The 13,573-nt window shown below is 39.7% G+C and overlaps 1 protein-coding gene across 5 annotated transcripts in view; it reads left to right on the forward strand.

The window, feature by feature from the left end:
• SMYD3 (SET and MYND domain containing 3) overlaps positions 1–13,573 on the forward strand; it is a 739,679-nt gene that overhangs the window by 564,970 nt on the left and 161,136 nt on the right. For all 5 annotated transcript variants that reach the window (XM_005216845.5, NM_001076406.2, XM_059875538.1 and 2 more), the window contains 2 exon segments: positions 7,482–7,549; positions 9,296–9,398. In XM_005216845.5, the coding sequence (XP_005216902.1) occupies positions 7,482–7,549; positions 9,296–9,398 (171 nt within the window).

Consider the following 13,573-nt stretch of genomic DNA (forward strand, 5'->3'; position numbering starts at 1 on the left):
CGTGACCTGATGTTTGCCATTATTATCATTTACTTTTCAAAATCCAGTTAGATTAGATTTCACAATTTTCATGTTCTAAGTGATGAAGCAAGAGAGAAGGTTTTAGGTGACAAATAACACTCTGCAAGTGGACAGAGTTGGGCACGACTGAAGCGACTTAGCACAGCATGCACAGGACTTTAATAGAGTTCATGTCACCTGCTAAAAATAAGATTATGTACTCATTATACATTCTCTAACATTTTCTAAACACTAGAAATGTCTGGAGGTGCTATGTAAGAATTTAAACCAGATCAAAGTCATCATGTGGAACATCTTGAATCAGATTTATAGAATTATTTATATAATTTATTTATAGAATTATTTTTTTGTGTGTTCGTGCTTGCAATCCTTGCTTGCTATCTTTTAACCAGTGGTCCATTAGGTTTGCAAGTGAAATAGCACATTAGTAAATGTTATAATGTCAGACTTCCATGGGGCTTGCAATGCAGCAGAGACATGGCTCAGTGATGGGATCTCAAGCAGACTGGTTTGCCCCCACCTTCTTACAGCCCGCTTACAACACAACACAGGGGCTCGCCAGCTACTTCCTGATAAAGGGCAAATAAATATACTGAAGCGCTTGTCTTGTATATTGATTGTTAAAAGTCCTGATTGAAACAGATGTCACAACCATCCTTACTGTTGTAAGCCTGGGGAACACTTGTGGATCCTGGGATTTATGATTTTGTCTTCTGAGAAAACTTCTTCTGCAGCCTGGTCTCCTCCCGTTGTTCTTCTGGTCTGGAGACTGCAAAACCTTCATCTTCAAGGCTAGGAAAAGACTGTAAATGAGTGACCAAAGGAAGGAGTGAGGTATTAGGAAAGGCCTGCTTTGAGTCATGAAAGAGGGATAGATATTTGCCATGCAGATTGGTGGGAGAAAGAAATAAAGATTTTAATCTCTTAAGGCTCGTGAGAATGTTGGGAAAGAATTCTCTATTCAATAAAATATCATATTCTATGGAAAGAGAATAATATTCCCTGACTAAAATGCTTATCTTGCTTGTGAAGTTAGAGAATTGTTAGTTCAAGGAGTAGCGGGGAGGGCTGTTATTTTGAATGAAAACCCCTGCTTTTGGTTTTCATTCCTGCCTACTCTTCTTCCTTTCCTTCTGTCCACAGAGCTTAATAAAACTAAGTGCAGTAAACTTCCTTTTGAAAAGGTACTCTAATTAATAAACTCTATGTGTCAAAAGTCCTGTGTCATGAGCATTCTATTTATGCTTCAAATAGAGAAATTTTTAAGGAGATGCAGATGGTCTTTGAGGAAACCACTTTATATTCGGTTCAGAAACTGAGTTCCCTTATGTTTAAATGTGTTTTAAAATTTATATATTTTGAAATTGAAAGCATTCTTTGAAGTAGGCTAGAAACCAGCTAAAGCTACTTGCGCACAAGACTCAGTTCTTTGTAAAAATCAGTAATTGGGCTGGGTGGGGGCAGCTGGGAAGTGGATGGCTTCTCCTATTAGGGTGTAGAATTACTCTGTTCTGAATTGGTGGTAAGCTCTCTTATAGCTGTTCAGCTTTGCCATTAAAAGCCATTATACTGGTGATTTCCCCCTGTGTCTCAAACATCTTCATTTGTCTGGCACTATAATAGAAGGCTTCTAGTTCAGAAAATTTGACCCAAAAGATTTGAAATTTAAATAAGTGGTATTGACTGCTGCAGAGAAGTTTGTTTTTTTTGTTTTTTTTGTTTTTTTTTAACATATCATATGATTCTATTTAATAAATCTAGAAAAGAGAAAAGTATGGAGACAGTCACTGAAGCTGAACAGGATCCTTTGGGGCCCTCCTGGGTACAAAAGCCCCTCTGTGTCCCCCATTTCTTATTTGTAGAAAAAGGCTTTAGTCTCTTAAGCCTTCCCTGAGTTCCAAAGAGCATTCTCTTTATTTTTTTTTTGGTGTTTTTTTTTTTTTTTAAAGATAGATAAATTTAATTCTCCCAAATCTTCCCACCCTCTCCCTCTCCCACAGAGTCCATAAGACTGTTCTATACATCAGTGTCTCTTTTGCTGTCTCGTATACAGGGTTATTGTTACCATCTTTCTAAATTCCATATATATGCGTTAGTATACTGTATTGGTGTTTTTCCTTCTGGCTTACTTCACTCTGTATAATAGGCTCCAGTTTCATCCACCTCATTAGAACTAATTCAAATGTATTCTTTTTAATGGCTGAGTAATACTCCATTGTGTATATGTACCACAGCTTTCTTATCCATTCATCTGCTGATGGACATCTAGGTTGTTTCCATGTCCTGGCTATTATAAACAGTGCTGCGATGAACATTGGGGTACACGTGTCTCTTTCCCTTCTGGTTTCCTCAGTGTGTATGCCCAGCAGTGGGATTGCTGGATCATAAGGCAGTTCTATTTCCAGTTTTTTAAGGAATCTCCACACTGTTCTCCATAGTGGCTGTACTAGTTTGCATTCCCACCAACAGTGTAAGAGGGTTCCCTTTTCTCCACACCCTCTCCAGCATTTATTATTTGTAGACTTTTGGATCGCAGCCATTCTGACTGGTGTGAAATGGTACCTCATAGTGGTTTTGATTTGCATTTCTCTGATAATGAGTGATGTTGAGCATCTTTTCATGTGTTTGTTAGCCATCTGTATGTCGTCTTTGGAGAAATGTCTATTTAGTTCTTTGGCCCATTTTTTGATTGGGTCGTTTATTTTTCTGGAGTTGAGCTGTAGGAGTTGCTTGTATATTTTTGAGATTAGTTGTTTGTCAGTTGCTTCATTTGCTATTATTTTCTCCCATTCTGAAGGCTGTCTTTTCACCTTGCTAATAGTTTCCTTTGATGTGCAGAAGCTTTTAAGTTTAATTAGGTCCCATTTGTTTATTTTTACTTTTATTTCCAATATTCTAGAGAAGTTTTTAAACTCAAAACAAAAGTGTCAGGTTCTGGACCTAGAACACGAACAAAATGACTTAAGAATTTGGTTTATAGAATATTTTAAAGTTCACTTTAGTTTTTGTTGTTTTTACAAAACAGAGATGTTCTATGGCTACTTCTACTCATTCACTAAGTTTTTACCATCTAGAAAGGCTACAGTTTATCTTATAAACACTTTCAGTTATTTCAAAAGAAAAATTATAAAGAGTATACATGATGTTATATTCAATAATTATAAAATACTTTAAATGTATGTTTTAGTTTCATGTCATGGGAAATATTCTTATAGTAATAGTCAAGCTTAGTTTTTAAAACTACTTTTTTAACCTAATTGCTTTCTTAGCTATAATCCCATTAATAGGCTTTTCTATTGTGTGAAATATTCATTAATTGTTTAACCTGTTTAATTTCCTAAGAAAATGTTTTATATAGAGATAATATTTTGGAAAATGTCTAAACTTTTATTTTTGGCTCCATATACATTCTTTTATCTCTTGGTATAAAAAGAAATTCTTTTCAAATTTTAGTAGTGCACATATGGAAATATTATCTACCTATTATTTCATGCAAAAAAGATAAAACCTGAGGGCTAACTCATATCCACCATTGCTATCAGTTATATATGTCAAACGAATTCCTGTAACACTTTTCTTAAATCACATATTACTGAATGGAACCAATATTTTTAAAATAAAAGTAGATGTATGCAAAAAATTAAACTTCTTTTTTTTTTTTTTTTGCCAGCTCAGTAACACTAGCCCATAACAGCTCTCAGAATACAAATGAGGGACTTGTTAAGAATTTGTTAAATAAAACTTTAAAACAGTCCTACTTATATTGTGGAGTGGGACAGAATGAGAGATGGTGACAGATTGATAATAGTGAAAATAGGAAAAGAAGGGAAGAAAATAAACAATAAAAAGAAAAGATGGAAGAGAAGTGAAAGGGAAAGTGAAGGACCATCACCTATCTATTCACTGGTTCATTCATTTTCCAAATACGTATTTTGTGCTCAATGTACTGGACCTCTGGCATTTTAAGCAGAGAATTAAACAAGTCCTTAATGCTCCTCTGATGAATACTACTGCCTTCCCCTTCACTGAACTGAAAGAAAAGAGGACGAGACAAAAGTGAGCTGGAATAAAGAGAAAGAATGGACAAAGAAATATGAGCAGAAAATATAAAAGTTGGATGCCTAAGGACAAGAGAGATGGAAGGTTAACTTCTACTTATTCTTTTTCATGGTACAGAATTACATCCATCTCCCCTTCTTCACACCCACAGGATACTTTTGATTTGTTTCTGGCATCTTCTCATACCCTATTTGGATAATGACTCTCTGGGTACGCTAAGGTCTACACCCAAACAACCATCTATTGGAAAAAAATGTTTCTTAGTGTCTTCCATGTGCCAGGACTGTGCTAGGCAGGGAGATGCAGTGGTGAATGAAACTCTATCAGCACCCTCTGAGTATTTTATGATCTAGTTGTGTCAAGTAAATGGATAAATGATTCAGTGCGATAAATGCTGCTAAAGAGATAAGTAAAAGTCAGCTATGTCTTGGGATCAGTAAGAGTTTCCTGAAGTAAGAGAGAGCCAAGTTGATATTTCCCCTTGTTAGCTTGTCCTTTTTAAAAATTCCATCAGAATGCCTATTGTGGAAAAAAACCTTCAGTTTCCTTATAAATTTTTAATTTTGGTTTGATTCAAAAGTTAGTAAATTAGATTTGTTTGACCTGGCTTTTCATTGGTGAATTGTTTTAGGTAAAGTCCTGATTACACATTTAAAATAGATGTTCTAATGTATATTTCCCCCTAAAAGATTCATACCCATTTAAAAATATTTATGAAGTTTCAAAAACAAAGCACAGGATCTTTTGTCGTGTATTTTTAACATCCATTTTATGCATAAATATGTATAGGCAGTACACTGTTGCAGCTTAATATGAAACAGATGCCCTTAAAGCAATTTAATGAGTGTGTGTGTCTAAAGTATGTATATGTACACCAATTTATTTCCTGACTTAAAACTGCAGTCTTATCAGACTTGTAGAGGAAAAATGCCAAATCATGATAGGTTGCACTAGATTTCATCTAAGAGTTCTTTGGAACAGTGAAAGAGACTAAAAGGACTGAATGCTTTTTCATACTTTATGTTCTTTCACGTAATGCTGACTTAGAGAAATTCCTATTGCTGCTTTTTCCTTTGCAGAAACTTTATAACAACAAACCAGATCCATTTGTAGACACTGGTTCATCTCAAGTTTGTGGTGGCCTTTTCTGTCTTCTTCTTGATGGGTTTTGTTCTGTTTTGTCCTGAGTGTCAGTGTCTAGCCCTAACTGTTCCCCTGAACCCCAACTGCTGATTCTTAGTCTTGGCTTGATGTCTAATAGGTCACTTCAAGTTTAGCATCACTAAAACAAAGCCACTGGACTTCCTCCCAACTCCAGTAACCAAACCTGGCTCCTTTCACAGTCTTCTTCACAGATATGGCGATGGCAGTCTTGTTCAGGCTCCATACTTGAACATCATCCTTGGCTCTTTTCATCTCCATAAGCAATCCATCAGCAGTACCACCCACTCCTCCCCATTTCTACAGCTACCAGCCTCCATGCCACCATCATCTCTTGCCTGGGCTCTTGGCTTGGTCTCCTAACTGTTTCCTCTACTTCCAGTTGTGAGTTTCTATAGCCATTCACTACAGAACAGCCAGGGTGATCCTTTCAAAACAGAAACCAGATCCAGTCACTCCTTGGTCAGAATAAACACAGTGGCTTTCTGTCTCATTTACAGTAAAATCCAGGCCTGGCTATAAGTCCCTATATGATCTAGCTACCTCTCTGATCTCATATCCCACCCCGCTTCTTCTTACCTACTCTGCTTTGGCCATGTACCCGAGAGCATTCCCACCTCAGGGCCTTTGCACTTGCTGTGACATGAACCATCATCACCTAGATACACACATGTTCATTTCCAGAGTTCCTTCAGATTTCTGCTTAATTGTCCTAAAGAACTTTCCTGAACACCTTTTTCTGCCCTTTATTTCTTTCTTAGCATTTATCCACATGTGTCATTTTTCTATCAAATATTCATATCTTCCCTGCTAGTACTTAAGCTCCATGAAGGCAGGAATTTTTATTTTTTTCTTTCTTGTTCTATCCCTAATACCTCCCTGAGGCAGGATTTATGGCCAGGCCCTAGATTTTCTAAGTCCACTGCTCTTTCCATGGTTCTGTATGCCCTTCCATAGGTTTTAAATTCCCCAAGTGCAATGATTGCATCTTTTATTTCTTTTGCCCCATCGCCTCATGGGATACAGGACCGTGCTGTATACTCAGTGTGGGGTTCCATGTGCCAAGTCAGTGCCGTACATAGCCTGATTGAATTACTTCCTGTGCTCATATGGTTGGTCATCAGCTTGGATCGCAGACTTACTCAGGATGTACTTCACCCTTTGTAGGAATAAAAGACAAGTTGCTGTTATTCCCCAGATACACAGTGGCATTTGGAAACTATATGCAGTTTGTTTGCATGAAAAATCTAACATGATGAGATGAGACTTTGTTCTCAATAAATAGATTATTTATTCTGAATTTTGAATACTTGATGGAGAGGATTAGATTGTGCTGGTTTAAGCCTGAGGGTTTTGTGGTGGTGGTGGTGGTGGTGGTTGTTTTTGATGTTGATGTTTGATGTTGTTGATATTTCTGCATTTAACCACCCAAAGTTCTTTTTTTAAATGTATACAAATTTTTTTATATATATATATATATAAATATATGTATGTGTGTCTGTGTGTATATTTAAAGAACGGGATCACACACTGCATTGTTGTTCAGTCACTAAGTCGTGTCCAGCTCTTTGTGACCCCATGGGCTGCAGCACACCAGGCTTCCTTGTCTTTCACTATCTCCCAGAGTTTCCTCAAACTTATGTCCAATGAATTAATGATGCTATCCAACCATCTCATCCTGTCATCCCCTTCTCCTCCGGCCCTCATTCTTTCCCAGCATCAGAGTCTTTTCCAGTGAGTCAGTTCTTCGCATCAGGTGGCCAAAGTATTGGAGCTTCAGCTTCAGCATCAGTCCTTCCAATGACTATTCCGGGTTGATTTCCTTTAGGATTGACTGGCTTGATCTCCTTGCTGTCCAAGGGCCTCTCAAGAGTCTTCTCCAGCACCACAATTCAAAAGCATCAGTTCTTCAGCACTCAGCCTTCTTTATATGCTACATACTATTTAGATTTTCATGCATCGTATCATGACCTTTTTATTGTGTCACCATGATATTGACAGAAAAATATTGTTTTTAAAGATTATCCATATGTCATCAGTTCTCAAACTTAAGGAAAGTATGTCCCAGACATGTTCTTTTACAAATGGAAGAGTATCCGTGTTTGGCTTGAGTCTTCCCAAAGCAAATACTAAAAGGCTCTTGCATTTTATTTTGACAATTTTTGTTCTTTTGCCTTATGAGGTTTCTTAGGTTTCTTAGGTGACAGGTAATCCTGACTGTTTCCCTCTTGTTTTTACAGGTGATCTGCAACTCTTTCACCATCTGTAATGCAGAGATGCAGGAAGTTGGTGTTGGCCTGTATCCTAGGTAGGGTGGATGCTATTTCATTTACTGGAAGAAGCCTCTTTAATTCCCACCCAGCTCCCCAACCTTTTAAAAGTAGTTAGAAAGGCTATTACATGCAGCTGGTTTGAGAGCCAAGCTTGAAACTTAATGATAAATGATAAGAAAAATGGAAAATGTGAATTTTAAAGATAACAGTTTTATAACCCCACATTATGTTCTATGCTATTAATGGAGAGGCAGACCTCAGACCTAAATTCTTGTTGGGAATTGTGTTGAGGAGTGCCCTGTGGTTCAGTGGTTAAGGCTGTGTGCTTCCAGCACAGAGGGTGTGGGTTTGATCACTGGTCAGGGAACTAGGATCCCACATGCTACAGGGCATGACCAAAAAGGAAAAAAAAAACCCCACAAACATTAAAAAAAAAAAAATTGTGGGTGCTAGTAAACCACCCTGCCCTGATCTTATTCCCTAGCCTTCTGGGCTGATCATATGATTATTACACCAAACTTGCTCTAATGCACCAGTTGGGTCCATTTTGTCTTTTGGCTCTGCCTACTCTGAACCCCTGGTGGCTCAGACGGTAAAGCGTCTGCCTACAGTGCGGTAGACCTGGCTTCGATCCCTGGGTCTGGAAGACCCTCTGGAGAAGGAAATGGCCACCCACTCCAGTACGCTTGCCTGGAAAATCCCATGGATGGGAGAGCCTGGTAGGCTACAGTCCATGGGGTCGCAAAGAGTCGGACATGACTGAGCGACTTCACCTGACCTTCACCTTACTCTGAACCCCAATGCTCCATGAGGTGGAACACTCTTAGGCTCTGGTCTCCCAAAGAGCTCTCTCCAGCTCTCACCCAGGTGATCTGTATCGCCGAGCTGCTAGAGTCCCCTTCAACGAGCACTCTGAATTTCATTTTGTTTTCAGGCTATTAACGTCCAAATACAAAGAGGGTCTTTCTTATAATTAACTGTGAATCTGAGAAGTCAGCTTCTTATTTCTCATGTGTTATAAACCACAGGTCTATGGTATGGATCAATAAATGACTCTCGTAAGATTATTGTGATGATGAAATTTGATCAACATGCTCGTGTGCTAAGAAGGTGCTCTCTACATAGTGAATGTCCACTTAGAGTTATTTCTAATTATTATCAAATGTGGCAGCTTAAATACATTCCCTTTCCCGAAAGTAAAAGATATTCCTCCAAGGTAATGAAATGACTTGGCCATGGCCTGGAGTGCATGGGGGTCTTAGTAGTGAGATAATCTCAACATTCTGTTGAAGAGGAAGTACTTCTAATTATTCTGCAACATGGTTGCCTGTGTTCTAGGGAAGTTGGCAGTTCCACCGAAGGAGTTCAACAAATGTGATCCCGAGTGGGAAGCTCAGGGGTATTTTGGCTGCTTCCTACTTAGCTCAGAAGTAAATAAGGTATCCCTTTACCTCAGAAATTTTTCCTTTGCAAGGCAGTTCGTTTTCCCCCATATTCATGCTGGGTCGCCTTAGTAGCTGGCACCTAATGAGACAGCCACCTCCCCATCCCCTAAAGTTTATTAACAAATTTCCCTAATGAGCTTTCATCCAGGGAGCCTTTCACTTCATGGGAAGTAGGCTAGTGCCCTGAGAGGACTCAATCCCTGGTACACTGTCAACCCTACCTGTCCCCCTGCCCCTAAATTAAAGTGTCTTTTGCCATTATAGTTGTTAAATTTAGATGTTTGATTCTGTCTACTGAGCCACAGTATTCTCCTTTTTTTTTTTTCTTTTCGCCAGTATGTCTTTGCTCAATCACAGCTGTGACCCCAACTGTTCGATTGTGTTCAACGGGCCCCACCTCTTGCTGCGTGCAGTCCGAGACGTTGAGGCAGGAGAGGAGGTAAGGAATCCATGTCTCCCACTGGCTGACCTCTTTTTCCATTAAAACCAGTTGTGCCTGAAGGGCAGCTTTTCATTGTCTTTCTGCTGAAGAAAAGATAAATAACACCTCTACGCACATATATGTGTTAATATACGATATTTTTTTTCTCTTTCTGACTTCAGTCTGTATAACATTCTCTTGGTCCATCCGTGTCTCTATAAATGACCCCATTTCATTCCTTTACATGGCTGAATAATATTCATTGTATGTAAATATCAAATCCCTTTTATCCATTCATCCATTGATGCACTGCGGTGACCTGAACGGGGAGAAAGTCCAAAAGGAATCAGCTATACATGCGCATACCTACAACTAATTCATTTTACTGTACAGAAGAATCTAATGCAACATTGTTAAGCAACTATGTGCCGGGCTGTGCTTAGTTGCTCAGTCATGTCTGCCTCTTTGCAACCCCATGGCCAATAGCCCACCGGGCTCCTCTGTCTATGGGGATTCTCCAGGCAAGAATACTGGAGTAGGTTGCCATGCCCTCCTCCAGAGGATCCTTCCAACCCAGGGACTGAACCTAGGTCTCCCACATTGCAGGCAGATTCTTTACTATTTGAACCATGAAGCCACTATACTCCAATAAAAAATTAACTAAAAAAAAAATACCTCTGCCCAGAGACTAGTTTAACCATCGTTACTTCCAGATATAGGTGGGCTAACTTTTTTTTTTTAATCATCATTTTCCTGGATGATGAAAAGTTCCTACTATATGTGTGTGGGAAAGACGTGTGTGTGTGTGATATAGTGTGTGTGTTTTGTGCATATGACAGCTCATCGGCCACTTGCATCTCTGCAAGTGGTCATCCTTCTGCAGTCAGAGAGGTCAGCCCAAGCTTGTGAGAGATCTCAAGGGTTTACTTACTCTCAAGGCCATTAATGGAGAAGGCAATGGCACCCCACTCCAGTACTCTTGCCTGGAAAATCCCATGGATGGAGGAGCCTGGTGGGCTGCATTCCATGGGGTCTCGAAGAGTCGGACATGGCTGAGCGACTTCACTTTCACTTTTCACTTTCCTGCATTGGAGAAGGAAATGGCAACCCACTCTAGTGTTCTTGCCTGGAGAATCCCAGGGACAGGGGAGCCTGGTGGGCTGCCGTCTACGGGGTCGCACAGTCGGACACTGAATCGACTTAGCAGCAGCAGCAAGGCCATTAATTACATTTCAAGAATGATTCATTTTTACCTTTGTGTTAAGAAAGCAAACAGGTTTTATAGTCTTTCAGGTTGTCATTGGGTCTTTACAAACCTATCAGCGTAAGCTTCTCAGAGTAACTGTCCAAGCAAAGATGTGAAGGGAACAGTGGACAGGAAGTATGACCTCCAGCACTGAACTGCCCTTGACCTTTCCATTCTGCAGGCTGCCCAGCCAGCCTCTTTTGATAAGGACCCTTCTCAGAAGTCCGAAGACTCATAAGACAGCTATAATGGGCTACTCCAGCGCTGTTGAACCCGAGCCAGTGCCTACTCTGAATTCTGGGTTATAGATATTTATGTTTTTTAGAACCCAGTTTCCCTCTACCTTCCAATTTGCTAAAGTGGATATTTATTGCAAGGAAAACAGACTATCATAAGCTTTTATTGCATTTATGCAGCACTCAGCCAATAAAGCCTAAACTCAGAGGCACCATATTTTATGTAGACAGGGATTTGGCTTTGATAAGACTGCCTCCAAACTGAGTTGCAACTGAATAAGCTGTCTCTTATCAGCCACTTAATTGAATTTCCAGTGTTTAGGATTGGTGTAGTAGGTACATGGGGATATCTGTCAACAATATGTGGAATTTAGATTTTTTTTTCCTTAGACCATGTGTGACTTCAAGCCAGGGAAGAAGGGGACTGCTATCCATTTTCAACAACATTAGTTTGGGAGCTGAGCGATGGCTGCCTTTTGATAATGTTGTTGTTTTATTAAATTAAAAAAAAAAAATAGGTAACTTGACAAGCATACAGGAACACTATGAGAAACAGTTGGACTTCCCAGAAAAACAGAGAAATTTCTTCATATCTTGTTTTCTAGGCTTGTCTGCCAATTATTCTCCTTGGTTAGTTTTCATTTAGTTGAAAAACACCGTCTTTTAGTGCTTATTTCATGTCCTTCACTTTCCATCTCTGGAGCAACAAGCAAATCCTTCTTTCCTCACACAAAGTAGTTCTGCTCAGCATCTGCCCTGTAGACTCAGATATTTCCCCCTACAGTCCTTATCAAAACGGCTTCTCAACAGAAGGAATTGTCCCCATAAGTCCTTTTTATACCAGTTCAGAAAATAAATGTTTTCCTACCATTATACACTTTCTGTGCTCAGTGGCTCTGTCTTCCCACCGTTTTACCTTCTTAATGTTATTTACCCCTCAAATATAATCTCTTCTATAAAGTGTTTCCTGATTTCTCAAATTATAAGATATTTTTTCTCTGAGACCTCTCTTAGAGTGGTTATTAATATTTCTTTGGCATTTATTCTGGCTCTTTTAGTGACTTCTCCGTTCAGCGACAAGCTTCGTGAGCACGGGCAGTTGTGTCTTACTGTGTCTCCTTTGATCTTCCCAGGTGGCTCAGTAGTAAAGAATTCCCCTACCAATGCAGGGTTTGATCCCTGAGTTTGAGACATGTGTTTAATCTGTGGGTTGGGAAGATCCCCTAGAGTAGAAAATGGCAACCCACTCTGGTATTCTTGTCTGGAGAATCCCATGGACAGAGTACCTGGTAGGCTACAGTCCATAGTGTCAAAGAGTTGGACACGACTCAGTGACTGAGCATGCATGCTCACACACATGCACATGACTCCTTTAGTATCTGTTGGATCATAGAAAAAGCAAGAAAGTTCCAGAGAAACATCCACTTCTGCTTTATTGACTACACCAAAGCGTTTGACGGTGTGGGTCACAACAAACTGTAGAAAATTCTTCAAGAGATGGGAATACCAGACCACCTGACCTGCCTCCTGAGAAATCTGTATGCAGGTCAAGAAGCAACAGTTAGAACTGGACATGGAACAATGGACTGGTTCCAGATTGGGAAAGGAGTATGTCAAGACTGTATACGGTCGCCCTACTTATTTAATTTATATGCAGAGTACATCACTCGAGATGCTGGATTGGATGAAGCACAAGCTGGAATCAAGACTGCCAGGAGAAATATCAATAACCTCAGACATGTAGATGACACCACCCTTATGACAGAAAGTGAAGAGGAGCTGAGGAGCCTCTTGATGAAAGTGAAAGAGGCAAGTGAAAAAGTTGGCTTAAAATTCAACATTCAGAAAACTAGGATGATGGCATCCAGTCCCATCACTTTGTAGCAATTAGATGGGGAAACAATGGAAACAGTGACAGACTTTTTCCTGGGTTCCAAAATCACTGCAGACGGTGACTGCAGCCGTGAAATTAAAAGATACTTGCTCTGTGGAAGAAGAGCTGTGACCAACCTAGATAGCATATTAAAAAGCAGAGACATTACTTTGCCAACAAAGGTCCATCTAGTCAAGGCTACGGTTTTTCCAGTAGTCATGTATGGATGTGAGAGTTGGACCATAAAGAAAGCTGAGTGCTGAAGAATTGATGCTTTTGAACTTTGGTGCTGGAGAAGACTCTGGAGAGTCCCTTGGACTGCAAGGAGATCAAACCAGTCAATCCTAAAGGAAATTGACCCTGTATATTCATTGGAAGGACTGATGCTGAAGCTGAAGCTCTGATACTTTGGCCACCTGATGCAAAGAACTGACTCATTGGAAAAGACCCTGATACTGGGAAAGATTGAAGGCAGGAGGAGAAGGGAATGACAGAGAATGAGATGGTCGGATGGCATCACCTACTCAATGGACATGGATTTGAACAAGCTCCAGGAGTTGAGGATGGACAGGGAAGCCTGATATGCTGCAGTTCATGAGGTCGCGAAGAGTCAGACACGACTGAGTGACTGAACTGACTGAACTGAGAATTAGCAGAATTTGAAAATTGGCTACAAGGTTGTGACAAAGACCAGAGACATGATTAGCATTCAAGTTTGATTTTAAAGAGAGGAAGGATTTTTCTTTTTATTTTTTAAAGATTGTATTTATTTACTTTTATTGAAGTATAATTGCTTTATAGAAAAGGAAATGGCAACCCACTCCAGTATTCTTGCCCG

Source organism: Bos taurus, chromosome 16 (assembly GCF_002263795.3).
Source record: "Bos taurus isolate L1 Dominette 01449 registration number 42190680 breed Hereford chromosome 16, ARS-UCD2.0, whole genome shotgun sequence".
NCBI classification, from domain to species: Eukaryota; Metazoa; Chordata; class Mammalia; order Artiodactyla; family Bovidae; genus Bos; species Bos taurus.